General features: G+C 41.6%; 1 protein-coding gene across 1 annotated transcript in view; it reads left to right on the top strand.

The window, feature by feature from the left end:
- EBF2 (EBF transcription factor 2) overlaps window positions 1–17,668 on the top strand; it is a 204,326-nt gene that overhangs the window by 8,807 nt on the left and 177,851 nt on the right. Inside the window, exon 6 of the mRNA XM_005562876.5 lies at window positions 3,463–3,531. Within this exon, the coding sequence (XP_005562933.1) occupies window positions 3,463–3,531 (69 nt within the window). The remainder of the gene's footprint in view (window positions 1–3,462; window positions 3,532–17,668) is intronic.

Here is a 17,668-nt window from a genome sequence, read left to right as displayed (position 1 = left end):
CGCCGTTAAAAACAAAGAATGACTAGAACATATTAATGAGAACTTTTCTCTAAAAAAAAAATATAATAATTTGCTTTGGCCAACTCACAGACCTAGAAAAATGTTAAGATGCGCTCAAATGGGGCTAACTCAACCAAGTTCTATTATTAATTGAACTTTACTATTATAGTTCAATGGCCAAGTGAGTGTCTTCTATGTATGTTTTGTGCTGAATATCAACATTAGAGATGATATTTAAATATGTTGCTGTTGGAAAATGGAGGATTGGATCCTAAAGTTTATCTGCATTTTTCTTTGAATATCATTTCCTCCCAAGTTCATTCTCTACGTTATACTACACTGGCACCAGGCTTACATTTTTATCTGTTTTTCTTTTCCTCCAGAGGAAATCCCCACGGAAGGCAGCTGAATTGAGCTGAACAATTTTGCAAACTTACTCAGCCCCCTCAGAATCATTCCTACCCAAACTAAACAGATTGGCACATTCTGACAGTGTGTGCTCTTGTAATTAAATTGTACCCGGCATTGCACACATATTTGGGGTTAGGTTGACATGCTGGTGATGTCAAAGGGGAGAGTCTTGCTTGAAGGTCTGTAGGTAGCTAGCATGTATGGGTCTTTTGAAACTGTGTTGCTAAGAAAAATGGTTTGCCTTAACTGCAAAGGTATTATGTTGACATAAGCAATATTCTAGAAACAGGAAAGGTGGGAGAAATGGGTGGAGGCATAGGGATTTGGAAAGAGAGACAAGGGCTTTAGGAGGTGGGAGAGCAGCTGGCCTGCATTTTTATTGGTGTTAATCTTGGGATGGATTGAAATTTTAAAAGTTAAGACCTAATATAATTTCAAAGGCCAAATATTATTTCAGAAAGTCCCAGTGGCAAACTCTAGTATTTAAGAAAGTTGAGACCATTTTTCTTTTCCTTCCTACTAATTTGATTAAATTTCTTAAAACCTCATTGTGCCCATTTGCTGCAAATGTTTAAGCATCTCTCAAGTATATTTCACTTCTGAGGATGGTAGACTTATTCACTGGCGAATCCACACCCATGAAAGAGATGGGTTTAAAAAGTTTTAAGATATTTATGTTTAGTTCTTGGAGAACCAGAGAGGGCAAATGAGCTGCAGAGAGCCACAGAGCTAGGACTGGGGCTGGGCATGGTGGCATACGCCTATAATCCTAGCACTTTGGGGGGCCGAGGTGAGCAGATAGCTTGATCCCAGGAGCTCAAGACCAGCCTGGGCAACACAGCAAGACCCTGTCCCTACCAAAATAAAAAATCAAAAATTAGCCGAGTGTGGTGGTGTGCACCTGTGGTCTCAGCTACATATGGGAGTCTGAGAAAGGAGGATCATTTAAGCCTGGGAGGTTGAGACTGCAGTGAGTCATGATTATGTCACTGCATTCCAGCCAGAGTAACAAAGGGAAACCCTGTTAAAAAAAAAAAAAAAAATCTAAGACTGGGTTGGTGTTAGGCCTTTGGGTTCCTGCTGTCACATGACTTCCCTTTTTTCCTTATGTTATCACCACTTTCAAAGGGTGCTCATGGAATCCCCTGGCGTCATGAACTTAAACCTAGAAGAGACTCTAGAGAGAATCAAATCCAACACTTTCACTTTATTCATAAGAAAGAAAAAGCCCAGAGGGGTTAAAGACATATGACTAAATTTGTGAAGCTGGTTGGTGACAGCTTGGATATCAGAACACTGATTCTGAGTTCAGCAGTCTTCCTAAGGTATCGTGTCAAACTTAGGCTACAGAAAAACTACCATGGAAAGGGCAATGCTCACATATAGTTTGGTTATTGTTAGCGTGCTTACTTCTTAGGCCTATGCTCCAACCAGTATGGATGATAAGGATTTTTTTAAAAAGCCATGTCAAGGCTACATCCTTAGCCAACTATAGTTGATAGTGGACCATGTGCCTGAGATGAGCTGAGAGGTATTCAGAAGTCTGTACCTCTGATAAGCAGCAGATGGGCTACCTGGTTGTAAGGAAGTGAATTCCCAGTGCTTCTTACCAGCAAGCTTTCTTTGCCCTTCTCACATTGGTCTAGGTATTTTCGAATAGATAGATACCTTTGGATTGCAGTGGTTTGCTCCCCTCTCAGGTCCTAGGAGGTACTTTCTGTTTGTTGTCATTGCCCCAGGGGATCTTCTTTATCTCCCTCTCAGCTAATCCTATCAGCATTTATTGAGGTCTTTCTACCAGGTACTCAGCACAAAGGGGGACATCTTGGGAAGTGGAGTTTTCAGAACTGGGACTTACAAACAGTGGGATACCATTTCTGTTTCCGACTTGGTGAAAATTATTGGAGCTATCATCCTACAGCTCCTTGCCTCATTTTCCTCCTATTTTAAAATGTATACCATAGTTCTGGTCTTCCTCTTTAATCTTTGAAAAATGATGGAAATAAGTGAATGAATAAATGTTTATAAAGTATACCAAGATCTCTGGAGAAAGAAGTTATGTAAATAAGGTTTACAGTAATCCAGGCAGCTATTTACAGTCTATTTTATATATTTTCCTTCTTCTCCTTTCTTCAAATATTTATTGAGCCACAAAGACCTAAAATAATCATAAAATCATTGAATAGCAATCTGGAAGTGACCTTATTGACCTTTAAATCCAACCTTCTGTGGTTCTGATTACAAATATGGGTCATAGGAAAGTTGAGAATTAGCTTCTAAGTCATAGAGTGAGAATTTGAGTATATTTTGGCTTCGGGTTCAGTGTTTTTAATTTTTTATCTTATAAAACATGGTCACAAATCCTGCCCTCAAGCAGCTTATAGTTGGGAAGCTACCTTAGATTCATTTTGTTTTTCCTTCAACTTTTACTTTAAGTTCAGGGGCCCATGTGCAGGATGTACAGGTTTGTTACATAGGTAAACGTGTGCCATGGTGGTTTGCTGCACAGATCAACCCATCACCCAGGTATTAAGCCCAGCATCCATTAGCTATTCTTCCTGAGGCTCTCCCTCCTGGCACCACCCCTCTGACAGGCCCCAGTGTGTGTTGCTTCCCCCCAAGACAGATTTATCTTTGTGAATGTTCTTGTGGCCAGGTGCTACAGCTTATGCCAGTAATCCCTGCACTTTGGGAGGCCGAGGTGGGCAGATCACCTGAGGACAGGAGTTCGAGACCAGCCTGACCAACATGCTAAAAACCCATCTCTACTAAAAATAAAAAAAGTTAGCCAGGCGCGGTGGTGCACACCTGTAGTCCCAGTTAGTCAGGAGGCTGAGGCAGGAGAATCACTTGAACCCAGGAGGCGGAGGTTGCAGGGAGTCAAGACAGAGCCATCAAGCCACTGCACTCCAGCCTGGTGACAGAGCCAGACACTGTCTGGAAAACAACAACAACAACAACAACAAAAATCCAGAATGTTCTTGTCATGTGCTCATTGCATTTTCTTGATTTAATAAATTTTCATTCTTTTGGTTCCTTCCCAATCTACAGTCGATGCTGCGAAAAGAAAAGCTGTGGAAACCGAAATGAGACTCCGTCGGACCCGGTCATAATTGACAGGTAGGGGGAAAAAGTGATTTTTCAATCATTTGCGGTTCCTTTTCTTCATGAACCGTTTGAGTACTGATCCACGGAGCTTTGCTGTCAGGTTGGTTTCATGTTATTTCAAGACACTAAACTCGTCCAACAAGGGCCTCCTCATGCTGGCCTTTCTTGCAAGAAGCTAGAATCTTCCTTTGGAACACGTTTCTGTAAATCTGTGGCGGAGTCTTTTCCAGGTGCACCAGCTTCAGCCTCAGAAGTAGTATGTGTGGTGCAGGATATAAGCAATGGCGCCTCTCCTCTCGGGCAGCGTATGGTCTCAATCAGTTTTCTAGAAGAGGCAGTGTGCCCCAAGTTAAGTGGCACCCGCTTCATTATTCTCCATGATTGCTGTTTGGCTGGAAGATTATCAATTTAGATTATGGTTTAGGGGATATGATAAGCTCTCTGTTGCGTTGAGGGAGATTCCTTTCTACTACGGAGGATTGCATTCTGGGTTCTATGTTATATTCAGAATGGGAAAGATTCTTTGGGACAAGACACTAATTCACTGAAATGTGATTTAGGCATCCTCAGCTGTCTGTTTTTGTGATTGGAAACAGAACTTACAAACCAACGAAGAAATACCAAATTAACTTCCAGCAATCATGTAATTTTTAAGAAACCTCATATTCCCACCCCTAATTTTTTTCTCTTTCGTTAAAAAACGGAATAATTCCCTATTGCTTCTTTCTTTGGGTTTTCACATTTCTAGCCAGGTCCTGAAATGGATTGGAGAGACCACAGTCTCCAAAGTTGTTATTCCAATATTCCAACGAATTCTCAGTTGGGAGAATGGAACCTCTGGCATTCTTCCCAGAAAGCCTGCTTGCTTTCTTAGTGGAAAGTATAGCATAGCCTAGGAACTGAGGAGGCTGGAACTCTGATCTTGTCCTAGCTTCTGACCTTGGACAAAGCACTCAGCATCTCTGTTCTTCAATAATGTAATGATGGGTTAGGGAGTGCTGTCACTGCTGTAGGCTTCAAGAGGCTACTGAAATATCAATGGCAGTTTTGCAGTGTTCTCTGACATGCTTGAAGAGGATGATAGGCAGATATAAAATGTTTGTTGGATATGTATAGTGTCTTTGCCATTTTAGAAGTTTCCAATGAGCTGCATTTTAGGGAGCTATTGGGGTCGCTCTGGTCTTTTTGAAAGTACAGAGAGGCTTAAATATAGAGAGTCGCAAGGACTATTTGGAGTCAGTCATCTTCCTCATCTTATAGATGAAAAGTCTGAACCCTGAGTGGTGGCATGACTTGCCCGTGGTTGCGCAGCTGGTTGGGCAGAACTGGCATTAGAACACAGCTGTCCTTACTTCCAGGCTGGGTGCCATGGCTCATGCCTGTAATCCCAGCACTTTGGGAGACCGAGGTGGGCAGATCACTTGAGGTTGGAGGCTTGCGACAAGCCTGGTCAACACAATGGAACCCTGTCTTTACTAAAAATACAAAAATTAGCCAGGCATGGTGGCACATGCCTGTAATCCCAGTTATTTGGGAGGCTGAGGCAGGAGAATCGCTTGGACCCAGGAGGCAGAGATTGCAGTGAGCCAAGATCATACCACTGCACTCCAGGCTGGGTGACAGAGAGAGACAGTGAGACTCTGTCTCAAAAAAAAAAAAAAAAAAAAAAAAAAAAAAGAACACAGCTAAGCTGTCTTTACTTCCAGACTGTGCTCTCTCCATGGCCACAACCTCGTTCTCCCAGCAGTTTTTCTGTCCTGATGAGTTGGATCTGTTCATTTCTGTTTCCCAGGGATTCTCTGGGAGACTGGAGGCATATGAGAGCAGCCTAGACCCTGTCCTTTCCGGCCTGTCGACTGAGCTCACTAATCTTCATCTAGTCTTTTCTGCTATCTTTAGCTTCTCTTTTAAGAAAGTACTCTAATCTCATGACTGTTACATCCTTTTTCACAATAAACACCCTATAAACCAGCTTTAGAAATGTTTGCAAACCTGTAAATACTCATCTGAACCTTGCTTCTCGTAAGTACACACCTTAATGGCTCTGCACTAAGCAGGAGCTCCTACTTTAAAGAACTACATCTAACTGCATTCACCGATAAAGTTGAATATGCTCATGTTTTCTTCCTATGTAACACACACACCACATGAACAAAAGAAAGTATCTTTGCATCAATAGAAAGAAAAGATTTTCGTATTAGGCGCCTTCATAGTTTGTGCTAGCGTGCTTTAAATTCTTCTGAGAAAGTAGAAATTGTATCTTGGCTGCAGATTACGAGTTTTATGTGACTGTGGCCTTTATTTTTACTATCCTATGCACAACAAAATAGCCCAGTGATGTCTCCGCATCACTCGATATATGCGTTACTTCCTAAATGTTGCATGTCTACACATGGAAACATACATACCAAAGGGTACTATAAATTGTCCAGTATCAGGTTTTAAGGAAGCCCACTTTACTACAAACAGATGCATTTGTTTAGCTTGCTTATGGTAGGGCTTTTGTTTGAAGATAACTGTTCTCTCACTGAAACCTTGTCTTATCGCTCCTGAATGTCTTTTGGGTTTACCTTAGCCTTCTTGCCTTCATTTTCAGAAGTAAAATGGCATGAAGCAACCTGAGCACCATAGTGGGATCCCATCTTTACAGAAACTAAAAAGGTTAGCTAGGTGTGGTAGTGCACACCTGTGGCCCTAGCTACTCGGGAGGCTGAGGTAGGAGGATCACTGAGGCCCAGGAGGTGGAGGCTGCAGAGAACTGTGATCATGCCACTGCACTCCAGCCTGGATGACAGAGCGAGACCTGTCTCAATAAATAAATAAATAAATAAATTAAAAAAAAGAGGTAAATGGCATGAAGTCAGGTTTCCATTTGTTGAAGGTGGGAATGGTGCTCATAGTATCCACTGGTTTGGATCAGCCTTGCATCTGGTCTCTGCGTCCATCTGCCAACTCAGTGAGTTCCCTCACAAGCCCCAAATGGGTGCAAAGTAGTCTATTTTGGATTTCCTCTGTGTAAATATAGAATTCTGTTCTTTGCCCTTGTTCCTATAATGCCAACTAATTATCTCCTCCCCCTTCTCACCTAACCTCACCAGATGCAGTTAATTTACACTGTCTGTCTTTGCATTTTCTCACACAACAGGCACGCTCCACTCTGGCTCAGAAGAAGTCTGTTTATTCCCTTGAAATGTGCATGTTCCGGGGAGAGGGAGAGGATGGTTCCCCAACTTTTCACCACCAAGGACCCCTTAAGCTTCCTCCTTGGTGAACACAGGGTTTTGCAGGACTTTGCCTTCCAAACTACTATGGACAAGTAATAATGCAGCTATAATTCCATTTTTATTAGTCAAAAACATATAACAAAATGGGAAGGAAAAACATCTCCTCTCAGAAATGCCCTTGATACCGTCAGTGGCCAATTAAGGGTTTTTGATTGGGGTGAGATAACTAGTGTAACCACACTGACTTGGGAGGCTTCCAGCTCAAACACAAAACAACTTGACTTTCTGGTGAGGCCATGTGACCATATTCCGGCAGATCTTCTGTTTCCAATAGGCTGTTTGAAATATGAAAAATCACTTTGACTACTTTGTGGCCCTTTAATTGAAAACCATTGGAGTTTACAATAGGAGATCCCCCATTAAGGACTTAGTTCTCCATTTCTCAAGACTTAGCCCCAGACTTGGAGTTTTTTCCCCAATACTAAATTTATTTCCTGCCTTAATCTCTCTCTAGAAACATCAATTTATTTTCTATTTTCAGTTTTTTTTTTTCAGTATGCTTGTGAGAATTCTTGGGCAACTATGCCCCTCTCCAAAAGGCCGGGCCAAAACACAGTGCAGCAGGACTTGCTGCTGAATCAAGGGTCTCCTGATTAATTTTTAGTGTAGAAATAAATCCCCAAAACAGAACAGAACAAAACAGAAACAATAATGAAACATCATCCTTACTGTGGCCTTCAGCTGAGCTCTTGTCTGTAAAGGCCTGTGTGGTAAATAAAAATAAAAGGCTTAAATGGATTTACATTTGTGTTTTGGAGGGAAGCTCTAATTCATACTTGGTTGTTATGGACTGTGTTCTCTTCAGACTCTCTTCTCTATCTGGAAGGTTCTCTGATGATCCGGTGAGCCTCTGGGGGGCTCAGGATAATCTGGTGATCTGTGAGAAGAGGGCTTTAGGGATACTCTGACTAATGTGGGAGAAGGAAGATGAGTCCCTATTGTTCCTGTCCTTGTCAACCCCATAAAAAGTCAGATGGATAGAGAGGGCAAGAATTTATTTTGAATCTTTGTAGGCTACCCATGTGTGTACTGGTAGGATATTTTCTAGTAAATAAATAAAAAGGAGGTCCAACCTATTTCTCACACACTAAATATCCCAGTCTTTTGTCCCTGGACATTGGTCTCATATATTTCTGAGCTCTGTTCCCAGGAGGACCATTTTAAGCGTTGATGTGTTTTTGTTTATTTTCTTTCTTGAGAAATCAACCAAACAACAGAATGACCTTCATTCAAAAGGTTTACTCAAAAAGATCTGAATAAACTGAGGGTTAGCTGCCCATGAAGGGATTTCCTGACACCATTTTCTTTTTCTTTTGAATTAATTATGGTAAAATACATATAAAATTTACCATCAGTCATTTTAAGTGTATAGTTCAGTGGCATTAAATACATTCACATTGTTGTGCAACTATCATCACCATTCATTTATATAATTCTTTTCATCTTGCAACACTGAAACTCTGTACCCACTGAGCAATTCCCCACTACCCCTCTGCTAATCCGCCCAAAAGCACATGGAAACCACCATTGTATTTAATGTCTCTGTGAAGTTGACTACTCTAGACACCTCATGTAAATGGAACCAGGTAGTGTTTATCTTTTGGTTTCTGGCTTATTTCACTTAGCATCACCTCAAGGGCTCTCCATGTTGTAGCATGTGTCAGAATATCCTTCCTTTTAAAGGCTGAATGATAGTCCATTGTATGGATGAACCACATTTTGTCTATTCATCTGGCAATGGGTTGCTTTGACCTTTTGGCTACTGGAAATAATGTTGCTGTGGACATGAGTATCTGTTTGAGTCTCTGCTTTCAATTCTTTGGAGAATATATGCAGAAGTGGAATTGCTGGACTATGGTAATTACATTTTCATTTTCAAAAAGAACTTCCATATTGTTTTCTACAGCAGCTGTACTATTTTACGTTGCCACCGGTGTAAAATACCACTGCTATTTTACATTGCTGCCAATGTAAAATAGTACAGCTGCTGTAGAAAACAATATGGAAGTTCCTTATTGTTCTTCCATATTGTGCATAAGCACAAGCAAGGCTTCCAAATTCTCCACATCCTTACCAATACTTGCTTTTTAAAAAATTAAAAAAAAAAATTTTTGAGAGTAGTCATCCTGACGGGTATGACTCTTGTTTTTAATGATGTTTTCCTCTTCCACCATCTTGGTGTGGGCATTGTCATCTGCTGGTCTCATCTTTGCTCCAGGCTTGTCACTGGCCCTTCTCCTGCTGTCTAACACAGTCTCTTCCTGCCTCTCTCTGCTTCACGGAGTACCTTGTTCTACTGAAGCATACGCTTGGATCTACTTTCCCCTGGGGCGTACTTGTTCTTCCTCTCTCTCAAATGAAGTGCGATTTGTGGGATGGAAACTTTTAGAGAATCACTGCAGAGATGGAATTTTGGTAGTAGTTGGAGGTGAGCTGCAGGTGAGATTTATATCTACAAGGTGACCTACGTCTGCAAGGTGACCATTACCTCCCTTTCCTCCGAAATGGGCAAACCAGATATATCAGTAGTGTTATCTCCTGAGTGAAGACTTCTGGCTCTGAGAAGGATAGATAAAACCAATAATAACATTGATCTAACAGTTAATTGGCACTTATTTTATGTTGGGCATTGTGCTATGACATTTGTGCTAGTAAAATAATCTGAATTCTCAAGGTTGATGAAAGTCTCTCCTTTGAAGGAAAGATCAGCCTTAAGGAGTTATGTCACTCAGCCAAGGTCACATAGTCAGTTTGCCTGTGAAAGTGGAATTTATTCAATAGGTAGAAATTACAGAGAGAAAGATTTTGGTATAATAGGAAGAAAAACTGCAGAGTTAAGAGCAATGAAGATGGTAGGGCCTGGTGGGTGTGATCTGGAAGAACTGATAGGAACACTGGAGGGAGAATCTGTTATTGTAGAAGGAGTGGGCCCTGTTGGCCCCTGAAGTAGCATTTAACTTGAGATTGTGTGAGTCACATTCAATGATGTGACAGATTTGACAGAATGTCAGTTCTCGGCGTGACTGAGGAGTGGGTAGTGCAGTGCAGCAAAAAGGGCCTTGGATTAGGACCAGGAGACCTGTGTTGGGCCCCAGAACATTCACTAGTTAGCTGTCTAATGTTACAGAGGTCAAGAGTTGCCACTCTGTGCCTCAGTTTCCCTATTTGTAAAATGAAGTGCCTTGGGTTCATGGGCGACTAATATATTACCTTCCAGTTCTACTTTCTCTGATTCTTGCTGAAGCCTCAAGTTTGGGGGTCAGGTGCGCTAATTCATCCCTGCTCCTCAGTAATTTACTGGAGTTATTAATGTATATGTCTTCTCTGTCCAGACTCTTCATCTCCAGTACGGGAGAACCCAGTACTGTGAAGAGCCCACAGAAACCTGGCCCCAGGCTATTAAAAAAATTTTTTTTTGAGACAGGGTTTTGCTCTGTTGCCCAGGCTGGAATGCAGTGGTGCAATCATAGCTCACTTCAATCTCAAACTCCTGGGCTTATGTAATCCTCCCGCCTCATCCTCCCAAGTAGCTGGGACTACAGATGTGCCACGATGCCTGGCTATCTTTTAAATTTTATTTTTTTTTATGGAGATAGGGTCTTACTCTGTGCCCAATCTGGTCTCAGGAATTCCTGGCCTCAAATGATCCTACTACCTCAGCCTTCCAAAGTGTTGGGATTACTGGTGTGGGCCACTGCACGCAATGTATTTTTTTTTTTTTAAGTGAAAATTTCATTCTCTCAGGGAGGGTTTAGATTTTCTCAATAAAAACCACAGATTATTTATCCAATATGAATGCATCATTCTTCCATGATCTCATTCCGTTGTTTCCTAGCAAAACCATCGTTAGTTTCTTGGCCATTTCAGGGAATTACAGGTAAGGTAAAGGACTCTGTAGCTGGGAAAGAGTGTCCCTATGGATTGAAGCTCTTCACTGGAGGACACTGCAGCCAAGTGGTAAAAAAGAAACAAAATTTTGTTCGAGAAAATGACTCTCCTCCTCATGATTGCAGAGGTGGTGCTGCAAAGTTCACTCAAGTAATTGGGTTAGTGTTTAAGAATTACACTTATTCTGCTTGCCTGGCCAGCATCCTGATACTGGAGCTTTAGGATTTGATGCAAACTAGCTTAGTCGTGTATAAATGGGCTCGTTGCCTCATTTATTCACTTGCTAAGTCCTTGTGTTGTTCAGTCATCAGGCAAAAAATATTTGTGAATGGCAGTGAGAGATCAGGGAATACAAGAGGCATGGTTCCCGCTCTTACGGAGCATACAGCATAATAAGCACCCAAATAAATACATGGAGCATACAGCGTAAATAAGCACCCAATAAATACACATTCACAAAATACAAAAAGTGCTCCGAAGACCAGGTCAATGGAAGGTAGTTGGGTCCCAACATTCTTTCTCTGTGAATCCCCCTGTCCAGAACACAGATCTTGAATTTTTCCTCTTTTCTCCCATTGTATACACTATCTCCACCTGGAATACCCACCCCAAGCACTCTGCCAATATAAATCCTATCCCTTTTTCAAGACCTAGTTCAGATTCTACTTCTTCAAAGATATTAATTCTTGTAGTGAAAATCTTTTTCCTTGACCTTTATCACAAATACTTACTCTTGTTCAGGGGTATGGGCATTATTTATTTATTTTACCTATTTTGTGCTTGCTTTACATTTCCAATTGTATTATAAGTCTTAGATATCAGACATCACATGCCATTTAAATCTTGACACCAATATTTATTAGCTTTGTGATGGTGTTAATAATACCTCTCTCCTTGAGGAGTTGTGCTACATACATTAATGTAAGGTGCCCACATAGTGCATGATACAACAGATGCTTTAAAAAAAAGTCAGTGCAATTATCCTGTATCTCACGTGGCATCTTTGCAGTGGCTTGGATGCTACAGACACTCCATAGATATTAATTCACAGATTAATCTCTGACTGCCAAGCATTGAAGAGTTTGGGTGATTGAGTCTACTGCCAGTTCATATAGGACCATTCCTGTGACTTCCTGCATTCTACAACCTCTTAGTGGTCTTATGTCCAGTGGCAGATAGGTATATAACAGGCCCAAGAACAGGTATCTAGGGTTGTGAAGCAGAGTGAAATTCTTACTTACATTTAGTAAATATTTATTAAAGGCCTATTGTGTCATGGACCTTGCAGGAGGTCTTAGGGATAATAAGATTGAGTAAACAGAAACCTTTCCCATTAAGAGCTTGGGGTTTATATGGAAAAACAAAGGAGGTGCAGATATGAATATGATGCTATGCAAAATGCAAAAAGTACCATAAAAGAGATAAAAGGATAAGCACTCTGGAAGATCTGAAGTGCGGAGATAATTTCCATCGTGGCAGAGATAGGTGGGGTGATGGCTATACCTTAAATATTTACAAATTGGGGCAGAATGGCCTTCTACGAAGAAAGTGTGTTGGAAAAGACACCTGGAAAGGAAAGAATTTCCTAAACCTGCACATAGTTTTAGAGGTACATGGGTACATGTGAAGGGAGATAGTAAGAGAATTTGGAGAGAGTATTTGGGCCCAGATTTTGGAGGACTTTATATGCCCATATAAAAGTATTTTGACATTACTTTGTTGGTGATGGAAGATGCAGAAGGATTTTGAGTTGTGCCATTTCATGATCAGGCTGGTATTTTGGAGACAGAGAACTCTGAAGATGGATTGGAAAATGGAGAATGAAGTAGGGGAACCTGCTAGAAAGTTTTTTCCCTGCCAGATACTCTGGTATCAGTCACTGGAGGGAAAAGGTCCTTTTTCTCACCTCTTTACACCCTGCTTCCCACCCCCCCGCGTACACTCACCACTCCAAAGCTTTTGCTGATGTTGCCACTTGTCCCCATGAGTACGCGTCTTCTTTGTTCACTGGGAAGCTCAGATTCGTTGCAGGGAACTGCTGTTATACCATCTGGCAATCTGTGAATTTTTTAGTAGCCTGGATGTTTGTGAGAAAGCAGAAACTCAGGCCAGAATCCAAACCATTTATAAGTAATTCTTTAGAAAAGAGGCAGAAAGATGAAAACCAACTCACCATGACTGGCATTCTCTCATTCAAAGCGCTTGCCCAAGACCTCTGGATCAATTCCCAGTGAAAATCCGAGGACCAATTGGATGTACATCATTATTAGAACAGATGATGCCATGCTTCAACTTCCAGCTTCTTCCTTATAAAATTGTGTGTTGTGATTAAATAGCAGATTTGCTAGGAAGTGGATGAGTCAAGGAGCAGAAGAACAGTACTCTAAAATTGTGCTATGCTGGAAATAAGAAGTAGGTATTTCTTTTTAGAAAAGGCATCTCTTTGCAAACTTATCCAGTTGGCTTTAGGAGGAACAAAGGTCCTGGAGCCTGGGAAAGATTAAGATAAGACTATATATTTACCCAAAGAGGACTTCCCAAAACTGCTGGTTATTATCTTTCTTCTTCTATTGGAGTGAACAGGGCTGGATAAGTTCTTTGGGTCTATTTTTGACCCAGCTAAGAGACTGGCATGTCAAATGGTTGGGAAATGAGACCTGTATACCAAGGAGAGAAGGAAGTTATCCACAGATGATTCACAGATTTAGGATTCTACCCACTAGGGATTGACTAGATGATTTGTTTGCAAATTAGAATCTTGTCAGAATTGTTCTTTGTTGCTGTCTTCTACACATTGACCTAGAGTTGCAATCGGAGGGGACATTTGATCAGAAAGAGAAGTAGCTGAGTGATGAGAGGCTCCAAGCTTGTCAGCCAACCTAGACCAAAGCTTATAAGGAGTCAGCATTTCACCATTCTGGACTGGGTCACTGATGAAATCGTTGTCCTCCAAGAAGTTTTGTTCTAAACTCAAAATTTCCACTGACGGCAAACTTTCCTGGTCCTCTCGAGACCACCAAGGAGCAGGACCTGGTGAGAAATGCAGCCGCTGCCCCCTTTTAACAAGAGCCTTTGAGAGGGAAATAAGGGGAGAAATTCCTAACTCCACTGATGTGATGACAGAAATGGAGGAATTTGCAGAGATGGAACCAACACTTTGGGACTAGTATCTTAAAAAGCCGCTAAGTAGCCAGGACTTTTAAAACAGAGAACTCTCAAGATGGCAATGAGATGAGGGCTGGGGCTATTTGTCTCTGAATGCTGCTACTTCTATGTAGCCCCTCCAAAAAAGCCCCACAGTGGGTCTCTATGGAGATAAATGGTGAGCTGTTTTGGTGCTTTATGCACAATTGTACAGGACGATCTTCTAATTAATTGAAAGCGATGTGCACAATTCATTTTAGCTAGAGACTGGAAATGCCATCCCACATTACATAGTAGAAAACCCAATTGAAGATCAACAATTTCAGGATCTGTGTAGCTGGTCAAAGACTCAGCTAGGATAAGAGACAAGGTCTCCAGCTCCCAGAACAAAACTGGGGTGGTCTCTGCAAGGAAAGGGACAAGAGAAACAGCGGGTTTCACATAGAATAGATTGTGGCTGAATTACAAGGCTTCTAACTGGACTGAAGGCTTGGAGGATTTACTGAAGGTTTGAGGATTCATTACCTTTCAAGCACATGGCTTGGGGCAAACTGATGGCATTTCACTTTACTACAATCAGTGATTTTGTGTGGATCCCATTTCTTACATGCAAAAAGTATTTTCTCACTTCAGAAGATACACACAGGAAATAGATTTCTTACATGTGAGCTGAGGACTCAAAGTGGCTGTTGTTCTCATAGTAGATAATAACCACAGTAAAATTTGACTTCAGCACTGGTTTGCTTACTCCTCTGTCATTCATTCATTCATTCATTCATTCATTCATTTCTTCCCTTTCATTGAATCTAGAGTTGCCATATTTAGCAAGTAAAAACTAGGATGATATTTAAATATAAATATCAGATAAACATGAATGATTTTTTGGTATGTATATCCAAGTTAAATTTGCATTTCAGATAAACAATGAATCATTTTTCAGCATAAGTCTGTCCCATGTAATATTTGGGATATACTAATACAAAAAATAATTCGTTGTTTATTTGAAATTTAAAATGAACTGAGCATCTTGTATTTTATCTGGCAGACCTATCTGAATCCTAGTTTCTTATGTGAGGAGTTGGAAAGTAATGGTCCTTTCTCAATGTGTGGAAGGGGAGAGGTGTTGTGTGGCCATAACTGACCTCGGCCAATCAGCATATGCTATGGTTCCTTTATTTTAGTGATTTTTAAATCTTTATCTGGGGCTCATAACCTTTGCCTTCTGATCTATGCAGAAGCTGATTCACACATAGGAGATTCATTTAAAAGGCAGACAGGTGAGCAGAAAGCATTATTGGGATCCATCAGCATTTCCCTCTCTTTGTCAGTTTCTCCTCACAGACTCACTCCTCATGTTCAGTCTCTTCCCTCCTTTTTTGTCACCTCTCAATGCCTTGGTCTCATGGCCTGTCTAGACCCTGCTTTATGGACTTGTCACCTCCCCTGGATTGCTTTTGCTTAGTGTCCACTGTCCAGCCCCTGTGCACTTTAATTCTGACTTCCCTAAAAGCCTTTGTTTAGCATTCCCCAAGTCTCCTTCTCCAGCGCTTTAAACATGTGGGATTGTTTAGGCTCGAGTGATAAATTGCACAGAGTTAAAGGTGAAGGAGAAGCTCCACTCTCCCTTCTTGGTTGTGGCTGACGCTTGAACAAGAGCCAGACTTTACTTCGATTTAACGCTAACAGTCTGCTTGATGCTTGCCCAAGCAAATATAGAGTGGCTAATGCATTTTATCCTCCAGCTGGCAAGGCACAGGATGAAGAGTAACCACCCTTTAGACCTGTTTCTGGATAATGTAGTGAACTGAAGAAAAAAAAATCTGACTTTGAAAATATGATGTCATGTAGATTCAACCTATGTAGAAAAGGATGGCACAGTTAACCCTACCTCTGCTTCCTTTACTTGCCTTTAATCCACCACCCTTGTCTCCATCCCCTTTTTTTTCTTTTGTTTACCTTTCCTCTTCCTGCCTTCAGTTTTTGGGCCTCCCTTGCTTTCTATCCATTGCCTTGCATTTCTAGTGGTGTCTGACCTTGATTCCTACTCAGGCAATCAGAAACATTTACCTTAGTGACTTGCACCCCAATGCCTTTCTCCTAAAGACCTCCCTTTCTTCTTTCCACTCCCTGATGAAGAATAAAATGCTAGTTTCACTGTAGGTGTCCCGTTTATAACTCTGGGCTGGCGGTTTTCACTTCAAGTGGCGTCCATTGAGCTTGTAAATTGTATTGGATCAGTGAACCCATAATGAGACCTCCAAACCCAAACACTGAAAGTCTGCTGGGATTTTATTGTTCATAAAGCTTCTTCCCTGGGGAGGGATAGAGTCATTAGGTGTGCACTGTGTTTAATATTTGGTCATGACAGGAAGCAGTAATTTTCTATTTTTATGGTAGCTTCTGAGTTTTTAAAGCAATTGTCTAATTCCCATCACTGAGACGAGAAGCAAATTAGACAGTGAGGAAAGCCTGAGTGACGGTGGTTTGGGTTGGGGCACATCTTTCTTATCTTTCTCCATCCTGTGCCTGACCTGCTCCACCCCGATGGCCGGCACCTGCCTACACATGGGCCCACCTTATCTTTCGAGCCCCCTGAACTCTTCCTGTCAGGTAGAAACATTCCTTCTCTGCAGAGAAGGTGGAGCTGTGCCTCCCCACTTCTTAACCCCTGGGAAAGTAGGCAGTTTTGAACGTGATGTCCATTCTGAAGATTTTCAACTTAATCCAGCTTAAAGGTAGCTCCAAGTTGCAGTGTAAGGTCTCCCTGCCTCTTGGGGTGGGAGATGGCTTTGGCTTAGAAACTTCTGAAACAGAGACAGATCAGTTGCTCTCAGAAACCAAGCACCCAGAGACGAGGAGAGAAAGAGCTGTTGGTGAGTTTGCGTGGTCACCATCAGTTGACCAGGCTGACCCTGATGCCAGAACAAGAGGTGGGAATTTCTGAAGGCATGGGCTCAGCTGCTGTCTACCCACATCTGTACAGGGCCATAACCAGCAGATGACCCTATAGGTCCTAGGGCCAATGATCTATTGGATTCTGGCTGCTGGCCTACCCTGACTGTGGGATTTGTAGTGCCATGGAACCAAGATTCTATGATGTAATTCCAAGGACAAGGAGGAAGAAGCAGAAGCCCAGTTGCTTGGATTGAGATCTATTCTGTCTGTAGAATATCTTGGTCTCTTCAGAGCGTTTTTCCTAGTAGAAAACTAACATTGAGGCTTCAGAGACCTGCTTCTTTGGGACGCCACAGCCAACCTTTTTTTTTTTTTTTTTTTTTTTTGAGTTTTACAGGCTCAGTGGGAACCAGCTGAGCAAAATTATCATGCTGGATCTGGCCCTTAAAGCTGTGGAACTAACTCTTAGCTGTTAATCAAATGGGATGACCCTGAGAAATACTTCCTAAAAGCTTCTTGGCATTTGATGCCTAAACTTGTTGCACATTAGAGAATTCCAGGGAAAGTTAAGAAACCTTGGCCTGAAGGCAGAAAGCCTGACCCAGGGAGTAAATGAAAGCCTCTCCTTTCCAAACTGAAAATCATGCATACTTATCCTCTGAAGTATGTTGTCTGCAAAGTGAGAGGATGCCTAATACCTTCCCAGTGTTTGGAGGTTCTTTGCCTTTTTTTTTTTTTTAATTGCCATGGATCCCATTGATGGTCCAGTGACTCCTATGGACCCATAATACTAATGTGGCTTGTCTACATTTAAAATGGAAGGAAACGGTAAATGTTGGTTGGGGGTCAGTGAAGATAAGATGTAATGTTTAACCAAGTACATGGACCTCTTCACACTCCAAATGCCTGGGAAGTGCTACCAACCATACATCAGCACA

This window comes from Macaca fascicularis, chromosome 8, assembly GCF_037993035.2.
Source record: "Macaca fascicularis isolate 582-1 chromosome 8, T2T-MFA8v1.1".
In the NCBI taxonomy this organism is placed as follows: domain Eukaryota; kingdom Metazoa; phylum Chordata; class Mammalia; order Primates; family Cercopithecidae; genus Macaca; species Macaca fascicularis.
This window is presented reverse-complemented; position numbering and strand designations above follow the sequence as displayed.